This window comes from Leguminivora glycinivorella, chromosome 20 (genome assembly GCF_023078275.1).
Source record: "Leguminivora glycinivorella isolate SPB_JAAS2020 chromosome 20, LegGlyc_1.1, whole genome shotgun sequence".
Classification (NCBI taxonomy): domain Eukaryota; kingdom Metazoa; phylum Arthropoda; class Insecta; order Lepidoptera; family Tortricidae; genus Leguminivora; species Leguminivora glycinivorella.
The window spans coordinates 13,496,361-13,513,650 of record NC_062990.1 but is presented as its reverse complement, the minus strand read 5'-3'; the positions used below and the strand labels follow the sequence as shown (position 1 = coordinate 13,513,650).

The 17,290-nt window shown below is 34.6% G+C and overlaps 1 protein-coding gene across 3 annotated transcripts; it reads left to right on the top strand.

Annotated features, from left to right (window-relative positions):
* Positions 1-991: 991 nt before the first annotated feature.
* LOC125237167 lies at positions 992-16,036 on the top strand. Of its 3 annotated transcripts, XM_048144150.1 has the most exons (25): positions 992-1,086; positions 1,568-1,570; positions 2,482-2,526; positions 2,756-2,761; positions 8,655-8,696; positions 8,800-8,829; positions 9,305-9,340; positions 9,657-9,662; positions 9,960-9,962; positions 10,165-10,191; positions 11,090-11,146; positions 11,535-11,564; positions 11,823-11,825; positions 12,024-12,044; positions 12,803-12,865; positions 13,097-13,129; positions 13,389-13,391; positions 13,532-13,552; positions 13,722-13,745; positions 13,883-13,906; positions 14,455-14,469; positions 14,561-14,578; positions 14,822-14,851; positions 15,367-15,608; positions 15,972-16,036. In XM_048144150.1, exons 1-24 carry the CDS (start codon positions 1,024-1,026, stop codon positions 15,598-15,600), a joined length of 837 nt encoding a protein of 278 aa, XP_048000107.1. In that variant the 5' UTR covers positions 992-1,023; the 3' UTR covers positions 15,601-15,608; positions 15,972-16,036. The 3 variants fall into 3 exon arrangements, with proteins under 3 accessions (XP_048000107.1, XP_048000108.1, XP_048000109.1); XM_048144151.1 differs by lacking the exon at positions 11,823-11,825; XM_048144152.1 differs by lacking the exons at positions 14,455-14,469; positions 14,561-14,578; positions 14,822-14,851; positions 15,367-15,608; positions 15,972-16,036 and adding an exon at positions 14,324-14,403.
* The last annotated feature ends 1,254 nt before the right edge of the window (positions 16,037-17,290 follow it).

The following is a 17,290-nucleotide window of genomic DNA, read 5'->3' as shown; positions in this document are numbered from 1 at the left end:
GAGTTTAGTAAATTTATGTTTGATGTCACGATTATATTTGTCTCTGTTAGCTATTATTTCTCCTGCGCCAACATATATGTCTCTGTTTAACCCAATGGTTGACTGGTAGAGAATGCCTTTTGGCATTAAGTCCGCCATTTGTACATGTTTCTTTAGGTACGTGTGCAATAAAGTTTAAATAAATAAATAAATAAATATAAAATCTACCCATGTTTTTTTTTATTATGAATATGTAGACGTTTGAACACGATCAATGTGTAGGTAACGCTTTATTACCGCACTACTAATTAGCTAGTAGGTACCTAATGAGCTACCTAAGTAAAATGTCGTACGTTGCATGTGCGGAGGTGGATTTATAGCCACACGTTCCGAATTTCTTATTTTCCGCACTTGTCGCAACATACTATTATAATTCACTCAGGGCTTGGTACTTGTCCAGGCTAAAAGGCATCTTTAACGTAATTAAATAAGCCTGCGGACTGTGGAGCACAGAGGACAGAAAGGGTTATAGTGTTTTTTCTACACCGAGACAAGTGTAAATAAAATATACGTATTTATAATTTAAATACTAAACCAAGAGGGTTTTTCATACATCAGTGTCTATTTCATACTGCAAATTTCATTTGAAATCGTTGCAAATCTTTTCTTTCTCTGTCTCTCTCTCTTTCTAAAGATGTGGTTTCAAAACTTCCCGCTTAAAGCGCTGTTTCAAATCTAAAACTAAAAATGAGGCTTACCGAAAAGTTTACGCTTTTTATTGTTGAAATACGCTTTTTCCAATTTAAAAATGATTAAAAATTAATGTAGCTTAATTTGGTGTAATCTTATAAAATATCAACGTATTTAGGAACATATTAATCAATTTCATGACTTTGTTTCTGCTATAATGACTAATTAACCGCTTAATTGATAATTTCATAAATAATTGATTATTCGCTGAAAGGATTAACACATTCAATTAAAAAGAAAGTTTATATAAAGGCAGGATTCTGTAAATTTCTACTTCCGTTATTGAATGTAACCATGAAGTCGATTTTGGTATTAAGTCTACTCGTGGCTTTAACACAGTCTCAATCACCAAGGAAAGTAAGTTTTACTTTAAAAAAAGTAGCAATTAATGTTTATTTTCGTTTTTTTCCACTCGACCTTGACGTCGTCATTTTCCCACCATTCCTACACAAAATGGCGGGAATTATTTTTTTTTATGAAGCAAAAACATCTGTGAGCGATACCAAACCTCGAGCCCATTTTTTTTTGGAACACTGGTTTACAATTACAAGGCACGGCTATATATTTTTTCTATTGGTCTTGTAATTACAAAATTATTTATAAATACTATATTATTCTTAAGTACAAAATAATAAAAGGTAATGCGTATAGGATAACAGTAGGTAAAAAATACAATGAAGATAATAGTTGTCGGCGTAAAGATAAAACAAAGGGTAGTTTTTAGTATTCAGTTAAGTGATAGTTAGTTTAGTAAAGTAAGACTTCAGAAAATAAATTCTTATAAATAATAATGAATACCTAATTTTCTTTTTTAATTACCTTCGTTTCTGTTTTGTAGCTGGTAAGTTGTAATTGTAATATACTTATTTTTTACGTTTGATTTGAAATGGACTTATATTTGTTTATTCTACATAAATATTTTACTAAAAATGTTTCGCATATAAACCAGTACAGTGGCGTCATTGACTCTTTCTTTTATACACGAATGCGAGCCAGGCGTGCGAAGCGTGAAGTCCTTGCAACGAATTATATAAACTGCCTTTGTTCGTTTTTAGGGTTCCGTAGTCAACTAGGAACCCTTATAGTTTCGCCATGTCTGTCTGTCCGTCCGTCCGTCCGTCCGCGGATAATCTCAGTAACCGTAAGCACTAGAAAGCTGAAATTTTGTACCAATATGTATATCAATCACGCCAACAAAGTGCAAAAATAAAAAATTAAAAAAAATGTTTTATTAGGGTACCCCTCCTACATGTAAAGTGGGGGCTGATTTTTTTTTCATTCCAACCCCAACGTGTGATATATTGTTGGATAGGTATTAAAAAATGAATAAGGGTTTACTAAGATCGTTTTTTGATAATATTAATATTTTCGGAAATAATCGCTCCAAAGGAAAAAAAGTGCGTTCCCCCCCCCTCTAACTTTTGAACCATATGTTTAAAAAATATGAAAAAAATCACCAAAGTAGAACTTTATAAAAACTTTCTAGGAAAATTGTTTTGAACTTGATAGGTTCAGTAGTTTTTGAGAAAAATACGAAAAACTACGGAACCCTACACTGAGCGTGGCCCGACACGCTCTTGGCCGGTTTTTTTATTTTATTTAGAACTATTTCAAGTAATATTAAGTATTTTTTTTACCAAAAACCTGTAATTTTATTATACTTTTATATTTAGTAATTTAAGTTTCTTATAATTATAATTATGTTTTGATTCTTATTAGAAATTAAAATTAGTAATATTTTATTATTTTTAGGATTACACTGAATATCTTAGTGGAGTAAAATCGCAACTTACTAGTGTAAGTATTAATACATTTTTAAATAAAACTATTTAAAATTTACTCACTTTGTATATTTTAATTAATATTGATTTCTCGGAAACACGCGATTGTGGCCGTAAAAAAATAAAGTATGGACTTTTGTTAGTATTGACTGAGTTTTGATTCGATTTAAGAATGTAAAGAACCTAATTGAACCTATAAAATAAATTATGTTTTCTTTATTGCAATTTTGTCAATTTTTTTATAGCTGGCCGTAAGTAATGCACACTAACAGTGTGCCACATTAAGTTAGTCCTATATATTACAACATTAACAAATAACCACAAATTAAAAAAATTGAAAAAACCCCCACCGCGACATAGTCGACCGATTTTCATCAACCATGGTTAAGAACACTCCCGACTTACTCAGCTTTCAGATAAAAAAAACTAAATCCAAATCGGTTCATCCGTTCGGGAGCTACGATGCCACAAACAGACACACACACAGACAGACAGACAGACGGACAAACAGACAGACAGACAGACACGTCAAACTTATAACACCCCGTCGTTTTTGCGTCTGAGGTTAAAAAGGGTATCTGCGTTTTTTTACCCGTTAGGACAACGTCACACTAGCATTTTATTCAACGCTACGCTGCTTTCTATTCGATTACACTTCGTAAGCGTTTGGTAGCTAGACTAGCTAGCTCTCTGTAGTGGTGCGACAGAGACAGACTGCGTTTCGATTGCCACACAGCGTCAACGATTGGTGAAATGGCAAGCGAAAGCCAGTTCTGGCACTGTTGGACGAATATTGAAAAGACAAAGACAGATAACCGATACGCTAAAGAGCGTCATTGATTTGCAAATTGTTTACGCATCATTTGGTCATAGATTAGTTGATAGAGTGGCGATAGAGTTGTCTACGACGCTTGGGAGAATATTGTTGGTCAACTGATACTGTTCTTTTCGATTCCATTCGCTTGTGACATCATTGTTGATATTAAAATATTCAATATAAATTTTTTTTGCGGTGGGTAGGCAAATAAACAACACAGCTCTATTGTGTGCTCTATATTTAAATTAATTTAAAAATAAATCTTGAAGTCTACAGTAAAAAATTAAACTTACATGCAATAATTAACACCTTGCTGCCACCCACAGTTACTCTCAACTCTTTTTTCACTTTGTGCACAAAATATTTAATAAGCTTCAAAGGTCAACTTTCTGGGGTTCACTTATCTAAACAGCAAGCTCAAGATGGATAACATTCAGAAGCTTCACAACCATATGGACGAGCTGGAAAAGTTGGTCTCTTCGAAGATGGCATCATTTGAAAGCTCAATAGCCTCCCAAGGTACAAATCTCACTTCGGTTCCCGCTGACTATCAGTCCTTCAAGGATTTTGTTTGGAAAGCTATAGAGAGCTTAAAACTACAGATGAGCATTGTGTTAGCAACTCTGGAGGAGCTGGAAACCAGGTCACGCTCGAGCATCCTGCTTCTTCACGGTGTCAAGGAGACAGAAAACGAGGATGTGTCCCAGATAGCCGCTACTGCGTTTAAAGGTCTGCAGGTTCAGGATGTTCAGGTGGACTCCTTTGTAGCCTGTCATCGCCTTGGTAGAGCCCGCAAATCCAAGCCAAGACCCATTTTGGTCAAGTTTTCTTGTCAGCGGGCCAGGGATGCTGTATGGGCTGCAAAGAGGAAGTTGAAAGGTTCCGGCAAGACACTCTCCGAATTTCTAACAGCGTCCCGGCATGCAGTGTTTCTAGAAGCTAGACGGGTCTTCGGAATTCAGGACAGCTGGACAAACGACGGCAAGGTAGTGGTGCAGTGCCATGATGGTTCCAGGCACAGAATCACTTCACTCGAGGAGCTTAAGTCGCTGCCCTCTCCGCCTGATGCTGTAGGAGATACTGCTGAGCAGCGTCCTTCTACGTCGGAGAGTGACGCCAGCGAGGCACCCGCTGCAGCTGCCAAGACATCGAAGCAGGCGCAGGTGAAGCCAGTCGAGTCTAAGCGGGCACGTAACCCTAGGAAGACCCATGCTGTTTAAGGCTCTTGATAACGGTTTGCTATCTTTTGTCGGTATAATAGCTTCTCCTTAATCAATTTTTCTCAAGTACCTTCATTGTTGTATAGTATTTTTTTTTATTTCCTTGTCGCTACCACTCAGTCAAATTTTTAAGTAGCTTAAATATGTCACTGTCACTTCATCTGTCAAAATTGACATTGCGTTTCGTTTCTGCTTGACGGAGGTGTATTTTTCTATGGAGGTCCATTTTTGTGTAAATTACTTTTGTTTTAAATTCTTATCTCCCGGTGTTTTGTATTATTAGTAATAATTTTAAGTGTCTTATTGTAACTACTGGCGAGCAAATGAGGTTGTATTTTGATCTCAAGATTTTAGTTAGCTAGTTTTAGGTTTTGCATACACATTAAGAGCATATTTTATTATTTATTATAGTATATACCTATATATATTTTGTGTTTATATATATTTTGTGTTTGTTTATATACTGTAGTATCATATTATATTCGAACCATTTATGTCAGACTTGTTTAACGTAAGCCTTGAGAATGAATTCTTCTCCCTGTCATCTTCTAGTCATTATGACTCCTTGAGTGATGCCTCAGACTTGCCTAATTTGGGCGACCGATTGCAGTGCACCTTTGCTAATTCAAAAAAATGTTTTAATGTGGTACATATAAATGCGCAAAGCATACCTGCTCATTACCCGGACCTTCTTGCCTCTTTTTCCTCCTGCAATGTTGATGCTATACTTATCTCCGAAAGCTGGCTGAAGCCGTCGCTTCCTTCTGTCCTATACCCTTTGCCCGGATATCGATTGATACGCAATGACAGGACCGGTCCTGGGGACGGTGAGTCGGGTGCGGTACGGGGCGGTGGTGTGGCCGTGTACCTGAAAAGTGACTTGAGTTGCCAAGTGGTTGCGCAGTCACCTACGGTCTACACGAACTCGGCCGAGTATCTCTTTCTGGAGGTCTCCTTGCATCGTTCCAGGGTTCTCCTAGGTGTCTTCTACAGTCCCTCGTGTCACATTAATTATTTTGACACCCTAGAGAGAACCTTGGAGGATCTAAGTCTGCAGTTCGACCATCGTATAATAATGGGGGATTTTAATACCTGTCTCATCAAAAATGATTCCCGTGCCCTTAAACTGCAGTCGGTAGCTACTTCGCTAGACCTTGACATCTTGCCTCTCGCCCCTACTCACTTCCCTCATAACGGCCCTCCATCACTCTTAGATCTAATTTTAACTTCCTCTGCCGATTTAGTAGATTCTCATGGACAGTTTAATGCTGCTGGCTTCTCGCGTCACGATCTAATTTATGCGTCCTTTAAAATTCGGCCTCCCAAACAAAGGCATAAGATTGTATTGCGTCGGGACCTACGTAGTATCAATTTGCAAGCGCTATACGATGACATGGACAAGGCTGATTGGCATAAGATCCGTGGTCTGGCTGACGTTGATCTGAAGTTAAGGACTTTTAATGACACATTGCTTGCGATTTTCGATAAACATGCTCCACTGAAGCCGATGCGGGTGAGGCATTTTCCAGCACCGTGGCTTACACCTGATATCAAGTCACTTATGGCCAGGAGGGACAAAGCGCGAGTCAGATTTAGAGCGGATCCTACAGTGCAGAACCATCATAGCTATATTAATTTGCGGAACCGCTGCAACAAATCTTGTAGAGACGCTAGGCGCCGTTACATTCATAAGTCTATTGATAACTGCCCCCGTTCAAGTTATGGAAGTTTCTGAAGTCACTTGGGCTGGGCAAAGTTCCTCATCGTTCCACGGGCTTTCTAGATCTAGATCTCATGAATCAGCACTTTAGCACATCTCCGGTGACTTTAGATCCTCTCGTCAAACAAGCAACTCTATCCTCTCTTGATAATGCTCCTAGACCTGTCCCTGACTCTTCTTCTTTTACTCTTGTCAGTATCTCTCCACATGAGGTTATTTCATTGTTAAAAAATGTTAAGACGAGGGCTGTCGGTGAGGACCATCTTAGCCTGGATATGCTTATGCTCGTGGCGGATTCAATCGCTCCAATTCTATCAGAAATCATTAACTTTTCCTTTACTTCCGGTACATTCCCTGTTATGTGGAAATTAGCTCACGTCATACCCCTTCCTAAAATTTCTAATCCCACGTCACCTTCCCAATACCGTCCCATATCCATCCTCCCAGTGTTATCGAAAATTGTCGAACATTTTGTTAATAACCACCTTCTCTCATATTTCCACAGGCATGAGTTGTTGAATCGCTTTCAGTCGGGTTTCCGTCCCGGGCATAGTACTGTCACGGCTCTGGTGAAGGTTACCGATGACATTCGTCTTAATATTTAAAATAAAAAGCTTACGCTTCTCGTACTTTTGGACTTCGGTAGTGCTTTTAATACAGTAGATTTTGATATCCTTCTTCATATTCTTCGTACTTTTAATGTGTCACAGACGGCTTTATCTTGGTTCCGTAACTACCTCTTTGGGAGACGCCAGCGTGTCAGGGTCGACAACAAGATTTCGGATTGGTGTGATCTGTCTGCTGGTGTTCCCCAGGGAGGGATACTCTCTCCTCTCCTATTCTCAATTTTTATTAATGGCATTACTGAATCCTTAAAGTGTTGTTTTCATCTCTACGCGGATGATTTGCAAATTTACGCGTCGGCTAGCATGGACGAGTTTCCTCATCTTGTCAATAAAATCAACAGCGACCTTGAGTCAATACGTCTCTGGGCTCACAAGTTTGGGTTGAAAGTGAATGCGTTGAAGTCGCAGGCGATTGTCATCGGTGGCCCTCACTTTGTGTCCAAACTGTCGGAAATGGTGGTACCCAACGTAATTTTTGATGGAACAATTATCCCATTTTCCGCTACAGTGAAAAACTTGGGTATCACTATAGATCAAACTTTGTCCTGGTCAGCCCACGTCGCTGATGTTAGCAATAAAGTGTTTGCGTCTCTCCACTCGCTGAGGCGTTTACAAAATTTTCTTCCACTTCAAACAAAAATAACACTTTCTTCGTCATTGTTGCTTCCTTTGTTAGATTACGGTGATATCGCTTTTCTGGACCTTAGTGAGGAGTTGCTTGACAAACTCGAGCGGTTGCAAAACTTGTGTATCCGTTACATCTATGGTTTGCGTAAGTTTGATCGCGTATCCCAGTTCCGATCTCAGCTTGGCTGGCTGCCGATTCGCCGTCGTCGAGACGTGCATGTCCTGTCACTGCTTTTTAATGTCTTATTTAATCCGTCTTCGCCACGCTACCTTTCCGAAAGATTTAGTTACTTGGCTGCTGGCAGTAATCACCGTTTGCGATCTAGCGCCAATCTTGCTCTTGCAATTCCACCCAATAAGACGCGGACATACAGAAAATCCTTTTCTGTCTATGCCGCTAAATTGTGGAATGAGATACCGGTGTCCGTGAGGCAATCCCAATCTGTAGCAGCACTCAAGAATAACCTTAAAAAACTATGGCTTTCCGACACTTAATTTTTTTTTTTTTATCGGATTGTTTTTTTTTCTTTTCTCTCTTTTTCTTTTTCTTTAATTTTTATCTATTTTTTTTTTTATTGTCTTGCTTTGTGGTTCGAATTAATATCCATATACTTTTTGGTCTAAGTACCTATATAAATATATATTTTATGAGTATTTGTTTATTTATTATTATATTATTATATATGTATATATTGGTGTATTAATGTAATTGTATATGTATATATTTGTTACCATGTGTATACAAAATTTGCATTTAATTCTTTTAGTGGTTGTACATTTTTGAATTCGTCACTCATCGTTAATTCGCTTCTACTCATTTCCTCAAAGGTTGACTGGAAGAGATCCCATTAAGGGATAAGTCCGCCTACATTGTATATTACTGACTCTGTAACTGTGTCTCTTTTGTTTCCTTTATGTACAATAAAGCTTATACATACATACATACATACAATATAAATTTAAACCGACTATAGTAAAACATTCTTAAATAGGTACCTTAAATGTCCATAAATGCTGTATTAAAAAATATTCCGTAAAATGTATCAAAGTATGTGATTCATTGTGATCGGTTTAGATGTTTGGTATCTCATAAATTTTATGAATAAAAGGTTAAATACGTTTTTATAATTACAGAAAAGACCAATGCTCTTGTCAGGGGGATCTAATGATCGACAGGTAATGTTTTCCTTTCTCTTTACATTTTACATCATAGTGATCATAGTAAATAAAAAAATAGTAAATAGTCAAAGAAAGTCACAGCAATAATTTTGTATTTCAGACCCTAAAAGAAGCTCAAGATGTTGCATCTGTAAGTATAATTACTGTAATAAATTAAGCTACGTAAAAAAACAATTATAAATATAAAAAAGCAGCTAGTAGAGAATTTAGGACCAATTAAGAATCACCCAGCGGAGCGACAGCTGACATGAACGAGAATTCAAAATAATGTGTTTTCCTTTAATTATTAAAGAGTAATCATCCTTGATATGAGTGAAAACAACTAAATGTTTCTTGACTTCAGCCCTTAATCTGCTGCTGTTGCTACTGCACAAACAGCTTACTTATTTTAACGTTCAGGTGCATATTAAAAGCTATAAATTTATGATTATTTATACTACAATTGAACTAAATATATTCATTTTCGTGGAACCAGGTCCACTCGCCTGGATATATGAAAAAATATTTCATGCATTTGTAATGGAAACCGACTTGTTAGAAGTAATCAGTAATTAATCATGAAGCGATAGTTTTAAATACGTGTTTATTTTATTTTTATTTTACAGACAGCCAAAAAACTATTTGTGAAAACCAACAAAAAGGTAAGTACTATAACGACTAAATCTAATGACTCCTATACAATAACAATAAAAACGACGCCACTAGCGGAGACAAAACAAAAACGAGAGATATTTTACCGATAATGTGAATTTTACTAAAGCCACATACTCCTACGGATTGGAAGTCACCGGTTTAAACTTTGAACCCCGGTTCGTACCAAATACTCTTTTGAAATTTATGTGCAAAATGTCATTTGAATGACAAATGTCAATGTCATTTTTGCTAGAATTGCTAGTCACTTTTACATGGAAGGGAGATGACGACAGTGAATTACTATTAAAATTTATTTATTTTTAGCTTTCAGTGAGTATTAAATATTTCAATGTATAACCTTTTTTTTAATACCATCATCATCATTCTCTTGCCCTGTTCCCATTATTTGTGGTCGGCGCAGCAGATTTCCCTCCTCCATTCCTCTCTATCACCCGTCATTTCCATACATTTTTTTAATAATTCAGAAAAAAGTTTGATTTCACGAATAAAGAAAATAATACTTTATTATTTTTTTTTAATAATTTCCAATTTATTGTTTCTTTAACGACAAGTTAGCTTTTATTCCATAAATATTATATTTAATAATTATTTAATTTGTCCCTACAGGCGGTAAGCAATTCTATAATTATTTAAAATATTACATAATTTTATATTTTACTGCTATTATATTCTACTTTTTTTTAATTTTCAAAACACATTTCTAACTGAATAATATTAAATTCGTTACTACTTTTGGCATTATGGTAAGCAAGGTAAGGACTATCGAAATTAAAAACAAATAAAACTGTCAAATGTATTTTTTTTATTTTAGCACATCGGTGAGGCAACAGCTAGAGATGTACGTATTTCAACATACCGGGTGCCCGGTAATTAATGGACAACCTTTTAACCACCAAGAGGTCACCTTATACTGGTCCAGAAAATCGACTTTTAGGTTTAGTAAAAGTCGCCTGGCTTTCGAGATTTTCACACTTTTTAAAATTTTAGGTAGTATTAAAATTTTAAAAATTGTGAAAATCTCGAAAACCAGGCGACTTTTACTAAACCGTTTTTTGACCAGTATAAGGTGCCCTCTTGGTGGTTGAAAGACCTGTCGCCTGGTTTTCGAGATTTTCACACTTTTTAAAATTTTAATACTACCTAAAATTTTAAAAAGTGTGAAAATCTCGAAAACCAGGCGACTTTTACTAAACCTTAATGTCGGTTTTCTGGACCACTATAAGGTGCCCTCTTGGTGGTTAAAAGGTTGTCCATTAATATCCATTGACATTTTAAAAAGTGAAAATCTCGAAAACCAGGCGACTTTTACTAAACCTTAATGTCGATTTTCTGGACCAGTATAAGCTGCCCTCTTGGTGGATAAAAGGTTGTCCATTAATTACCGGGCATGTATACAGGTATACATATTACATAGTATATATATTTCAATAAAATAAAGTGACCATGTTCATACATACTAGTCAACCCGACTACACCCCTCTCAAAATTTGCCCTAGTACAAAGAACTATTTCCTGAATACGAGAAACGCTTATTTATTAGTAGTTTACATTTATGTTTATGAATTACTAAATATATATAATATTGTAGAATTTAGACTGTACTTTACTTTAATTTTTATATTTCAAAATAACTATTTTTTTCAAAAAAAGATATTTTATACTATCATATTATATATAAATATAAAGTAATTTATATTCCATGTGGTTCTTGATAGTTGTTTAAAATATTGTTTTAGGGTGGGAGACTACAAATCATCATCGAGAAATTAAGTGCCTTGAGCCCGAAAATTAACGTAAGTTTTTCAATTAAAATATAAACCAGCTTATTATTATTCTTAAAGGTTTTTTTATAATGACTTATTGTGCACATTTGACATATACTATAGAGCCCTTGAGATCTGCGTACAGAATAAATATTTGTATTTATATATTAAAAAAATATTTTTGATAACCAATCAATCATTTGAAACCATATTAATTACATATAAATATGTACTTAGTGGTCAAATATTGTCTGAAGAAATCCAAAAATATCATGAAAAGATAATTTATTTTTTTAAGTAGTAGTATTAGTTTTATCATGTTTTTATTTGTTTGATTTATTTGTGCAATTAAATGATTTATCATTTTTTAAATTATTGAAATAATTACAAATATTTATAAATACTCATTTATTAACAGGGAGACGACCTATCCGCTGATGAGAAAAAAGTAAGTTTTTAGAAAACAACGCCATTCTTATTTTTTTCCGTTTTCCGTTTCCGTTTCCGTCCTATATGATGATGCGAGATGATAATATAAATACCTCGATACCCCTTAGTTTTATTTTATAGTAAATATTCTTGTTTTTTTTCTTTCCTCGTTATGCGATTGTTATTTTCCTATGAATACTGTTAGCCTAAAGCTATTAATAATATTACTCATGTGGAATGAATTAAATTTATTAAAAAAATATAAACTTGGTTGCAGCTGGTATGTATTTTCTTACTTCTCATTTGTTTATAAAGATGACAGTAAAATTTTTGATTTATGATTTTTTAGAAATTACATTATTTTTAAAATCATGAACTATTTATGCTGAAATGAAAAACAAACATAATATCTTACGTCAAACTTTGATGTCAGTTTAATTAGTAGTAAAAAATACAGTAATTTTCTTTTCCCTTCTAGTTAAATCACATGATCAGCCAGGTACGTTTTCATTGTAACTGAAGGTAAATTGTATTTAACAACGACAAACAAAAAATGAAAATGCGTTTTTTATCAGCTCCTCATTATAACTACACTAGTCAGGAATTATTCACAGTATAAATAAATTTATGTACAATTCTATATTATGTGTACACTGACGACAAACATGCATTCATATATACAGAGTGGGGCCTGTAACAAAGGCGAATAATTGAACTGTAGGCTATTCTCCTTATACTGATCAACATTTGTTCAGTGACTTTTAAAAATTATGAAGTCTCTAAATTTTTAATTTTTCATACAAAATAAATATTAGCTTCAATGTACGCCATTATTGTTGTCATTGACGTTGTCTGTCACACTTTAGACTTAACAGAATTCGCAATACATTACCTCTTAGAAAAAACTTTCAAGGGTGATAAAAATCAAAATACAAGTTATTTTTAAAAGTCGCCGAACAAATGTTGATCAGTATAAGGAGAATAGCCTAGAGTTCAATTATTCGCCTTTGTTACAGGCCCCACCCTGTATATATGTCATTGGTCATTCTCCGACTTATAGATATTTTTGGTAATGGTTTGTCATGTCCATTTGATCTTATCGTCTGCAAAAGATCCCACAATTCTAATTTAAAAAAAACACATTAATACGGAAACCTGATTCAGGTTTCATCACAGATGAAAGGTATATTAAAAAATATTTAATTAAATTATGTTACGGTTAAAATATATTTTTCAAATATTCTTATTTTATTTCAGGGGCTTCAACATGAGGCTACACAGGCGATGTCAAAGCTGCAGGGCAGGATTATGAACACACTGGTAAATTACGTACAAACATTTCCACCAAAAAAAGCTTTGTAGTAAACACTGCCATTCCATATTTGATGCTTGAAAAGTTGACCTTAAAATTTAAACTATTTCACTTTTAAAGAAATAACTAAGTCAAATAATCAACTTTGAAACAATATATAAAAAAAATGTGTACACTATAATAATAAAAAAAACATAATTATGCTTAACTTGTTGGGATATTTTGATTTTTTTTTTCAGAGCCAAGAAACAGCACCTGCTGCAGCTAAATTAGTAAGTTTTTCATTTTGTTTTTAAGAATACTTAATATTTTTACAAGTTTTAACATTATAGGACAACACTATTCAATTGATATAAAGTTAGTCAAGTAATAAAAAGTTAATTATTATGTTGTTATTATGCGTATTTTGTCTTGCCTGTGTTCACGAATAAATGTTTATTCTATTCTATTCTAAATTTATTATTAGGCAGTAATTTTTAGACGAATGATAGTATTAGCCATTTGTTCTTAACAATTTTTATTTTATTTCAGCTGGTTGGTAGCTTAAAATATCTAATATTTTATAAAATACCTGGATGATTCGTTTTAAATCGATCTAATTTATGCTATTTGTACTAATTATTTATACTACCTTAATATTTTAATTATTTATTAATTAAAAATGTAACCAACAGCTATCTCAAGTCATGACAAAGGTATGAAACGTTTTATTAATTAATAAAAATGCCATATTTAATTTTATTATTTGTATTTTTTTAAATTTTATTTGATAATTTAAATCATAAGGCATAAAAACCAAAAAATGGAATTAGCTACTCAATTAAATAATAAGTTATTAAATATTTATATTGAACTTCTTTGCAGCAACTGAAAGAAATGACCCAGAAGGTAGTATTCGATATATTTTATATTATTTCAATATTATGGCTATAGTCTCATCCTATATACATTCGTTTAATATTTGTAGTCAAGAATAATATATGTATCTCTGTAGCTAAAATGTATTCACATATTGTATATTTCAGCAAGCTAAAAAACTGACCAACACGGTAACGTAAAAAAATGTATTTTTATTTATTATCCTAGTCTCTTTGAATATACTGCGACAAAAACGTCGATTTTTTTATTTTTTATATCTCCATACCAAAGACAAGTCATGTGGAATAATATACTTGGAGAATGTGAACAGCGCCCCCTATCGGTTACTTACTAGAACCAAAAATTACATACATTTTCCAAAACGTTTGCCCTATCGACTACGAAATGTAGTTTATTTGTCAAAAATATAGAAAAGACTCCAATTATTAAATAAAACAGTAACAATCAGCTTGCTACGTATAAGTATTAGTATATTCAATACACAAATACTTATATACATAGAAAATAACCATGATTCAGAAAAAACTTGTACCAAAAATGAATTATTTGCCAAACACATATTTAATAATGATGAAATAATCCCATAGGTGCCGGCAATATAACATCATGAACCATACTACACACTTGGATGATTTTGAATTCTTAAATAAATCAGTCATAATATAAATATTGTAGTTTCATTTAAGATCCCTAAATGTTATTTGTAATTCTATTTTAGGTTATACATGACGAGGTACGTTTTACAAATTAGATAGATTTTGGTGAATATATTATGAAATTATGGCAAAAGTATCGTAATTAATTATTTACGGTTTTATTTTTAGGGGGAAGGCTTTTTAAACGTAAGCTATATTAGAATATTATCTTTGTTCATTATTCTGAAGTTTTGTGTCTATTCATTTAAGGTTTAGTGCTAGTTTTTCTCAAATTAAGTAAAGTTTTGTATCTTAATGAGTTTTTAAGTATGCGAGTATCGTCGCAAGCCTAAACGTCACCATAAATGAAATTAATTTTATGAATAATATTTTTAATTTTTATTTTATGTTAATGAATTTCATTGACATACTTTATTTATTATATTTTAGCGTGGACCAGTAAATAAATTAGCATCAATGGTTAAGTATTTTTTATTACTTATAGGTATAAGTCTTTCACCAAATCTAAAGCTTTTTCATATTTCAATAACAAATGAGAACATTGCGCTTTATCCATATTTGTGGCAAATTAATAAGGTGCACGAAATTTGAGTCGTTTTCTTTTATAAACTTTTTTTTTTACTGAATTTCATCACAGTTACTTAATATTTTCTGCAAATTGGTGTAGTGGAGCATTTTGTGTTTGGTTTCACCCAAATAATTTAACCATCTCAATTGTTTTTTACACCGTCCATTTTTTGGACCTTACAATTATTACCACACTCAACGACACTTTTATTTAAATTTAATTAAACTCTTTATTGCACCACCAGCACCAACATAAAATATAATATATTAAATGCAATCACAATTTAATTTATTTGTTCAAAATCCACAAACAAAGCAGAAAGCTAGAGAGCGAACTTACAGCCCTCACACCTCAAAATCTTCAATTTCATAAACTTAACAAAGGTTTTGTTTTGTTCATTATTTAGAACGCACCACCACCAGATGCCGAAGGAGTAGACGATGACGAAGGTGTTTCAGACGTGGCGGACCCAGATACCAACGACGGTGTCGCTGATGAAGCAGATCCTACCATCCAAGGAGTGGACGATGAACTGCCACCCAGCAAGCTGCAAGGGAACATAGGCGGGGGAAGCAAGAAGACGATGTGCATGTTACTGGTGAATAAGGAGTTCTGCGTCACTCAGGAGAAAGCTCTTTAATATTTGAGGTAATTTTGAAACAAGCCTTAAACTGAATTTGAACCATTCTTATAAGATGTTACACCGATTCCATAGAACCTGTCAGTGACAAAAGCGACATCCTTGCAAACAGACTTTTGAATTTTCGTCAAGTCAGACTAAAAACTATTGAATTGTTTAAATATTATATTACTCGTATTATTAATATTGTAGTGTATTGTATCAAGCAGAACCGCCTATGATATTAAAAATTGTTCAATTGAATCATTGGACCGGTGTTCCAAGAAATCTCAGATTTGACTCCTGCTTGTGGTGTATTTCAAAAATGTTCATCCTTATTTACTTCGCTTAAAATATGATTGAGGTAATTGACGTTTAATATTTTGTTTCAGGTCTAATAGGAAACAACTTCATGTGTAGTTTCTTCAATAATGAAACAAATAAAATTGACATTATACATTGAGCCTTTGATTATTTTATTTATTTATTGAATTACATAATCTTAACAAACATATATAATTACAAAAATACACCAATTACACACTTACAAACTAACACAAAACTACATAAACCAAAAAAAAAAAAAGAAAAAAAAAAACCCTACAGTCTACTCATATAGGCCTAGTAACTTTGCGCGAGGCATTGTTCCCAGGACACTGGCCGCATTGCCCCTTTGCAGGGCTAAACTTAACCTTTGGGCAAAGAACGCTCCTGCCCGGAGGTCGCCAGACGAACAAATAAGTTTTACGGACAGCTCTTTTACTATTTTTTTGGTGTCTGACGACCAAGGCCCAAAGGTTTCAACCGCCAATGCCACAAATTCATAGTTGCTTTTCAAAAACGCGTATTTGCGACATTTGGCGGTTTGAGCATCTTCTGCAGCCGCACCTGGCTTTTTGGACGAACGCTGTACGTAGGACGGTGCCAGCGTGTCTACACACGTGACGTCCCATACCAACGGCCGCCCCAGAAACCATGGCACTAGCGTGCACCCATCAGGTCGCTTACCGTCTGCCGCTGACAGTCCCACTGGCTCTAGAGTTGCCGGTATAGCGGCGGTACCGAGGGCCCTATTTATAAGGTCGTTTAACGCTGCATGTCTAAATCCGCGGCCAGCACTTGCTTGGCAACAGAGCCCATGGCGTCCTAAGGGATTCACTAGCGCCTCACAACGGCTGCAGCGGTGCGGTTCACAGACCCTCAACCCCAGTCTGAGACTTACAGCTATACGCAATGTGGGTGAATCCAAAAGGGTCCCGAGGTTCCGCGATGGCAAAGCGTGAAGCCAATGACTCGACTCTGGTTCAGAAATAGCCAACCACCGCGCTCTTTCACTGGGATCAGTACAACTCTCCAAAAGCGATTTATGAATAGCTTGAACCTTTATAGAGTCCCAAGCCGCTTGGCTGGTCTTTTCCGTTGGCGGGTTCTCGCCCGGGTTTCCGGCTCTCCATGCAGACTCCGCATCCGCCAAGCCTGACACTGCTACATCAGCGGGATTAGTAACGTTAAGGATACCGGATACCGGATTTCTATAATTTTACTACTCGTATCATTCAAATCAAAGATTCAAACCAACATGTTTTTGAGAATAAAGTGAACTTGTATGCCACCACATAAATAAAATAATCAGAATATCATTTAATTAAGTAAAGATTTGGTTACGGACAGTGTAGGTTTGTAAGAAAACATTGATATGTAAAATTATTTA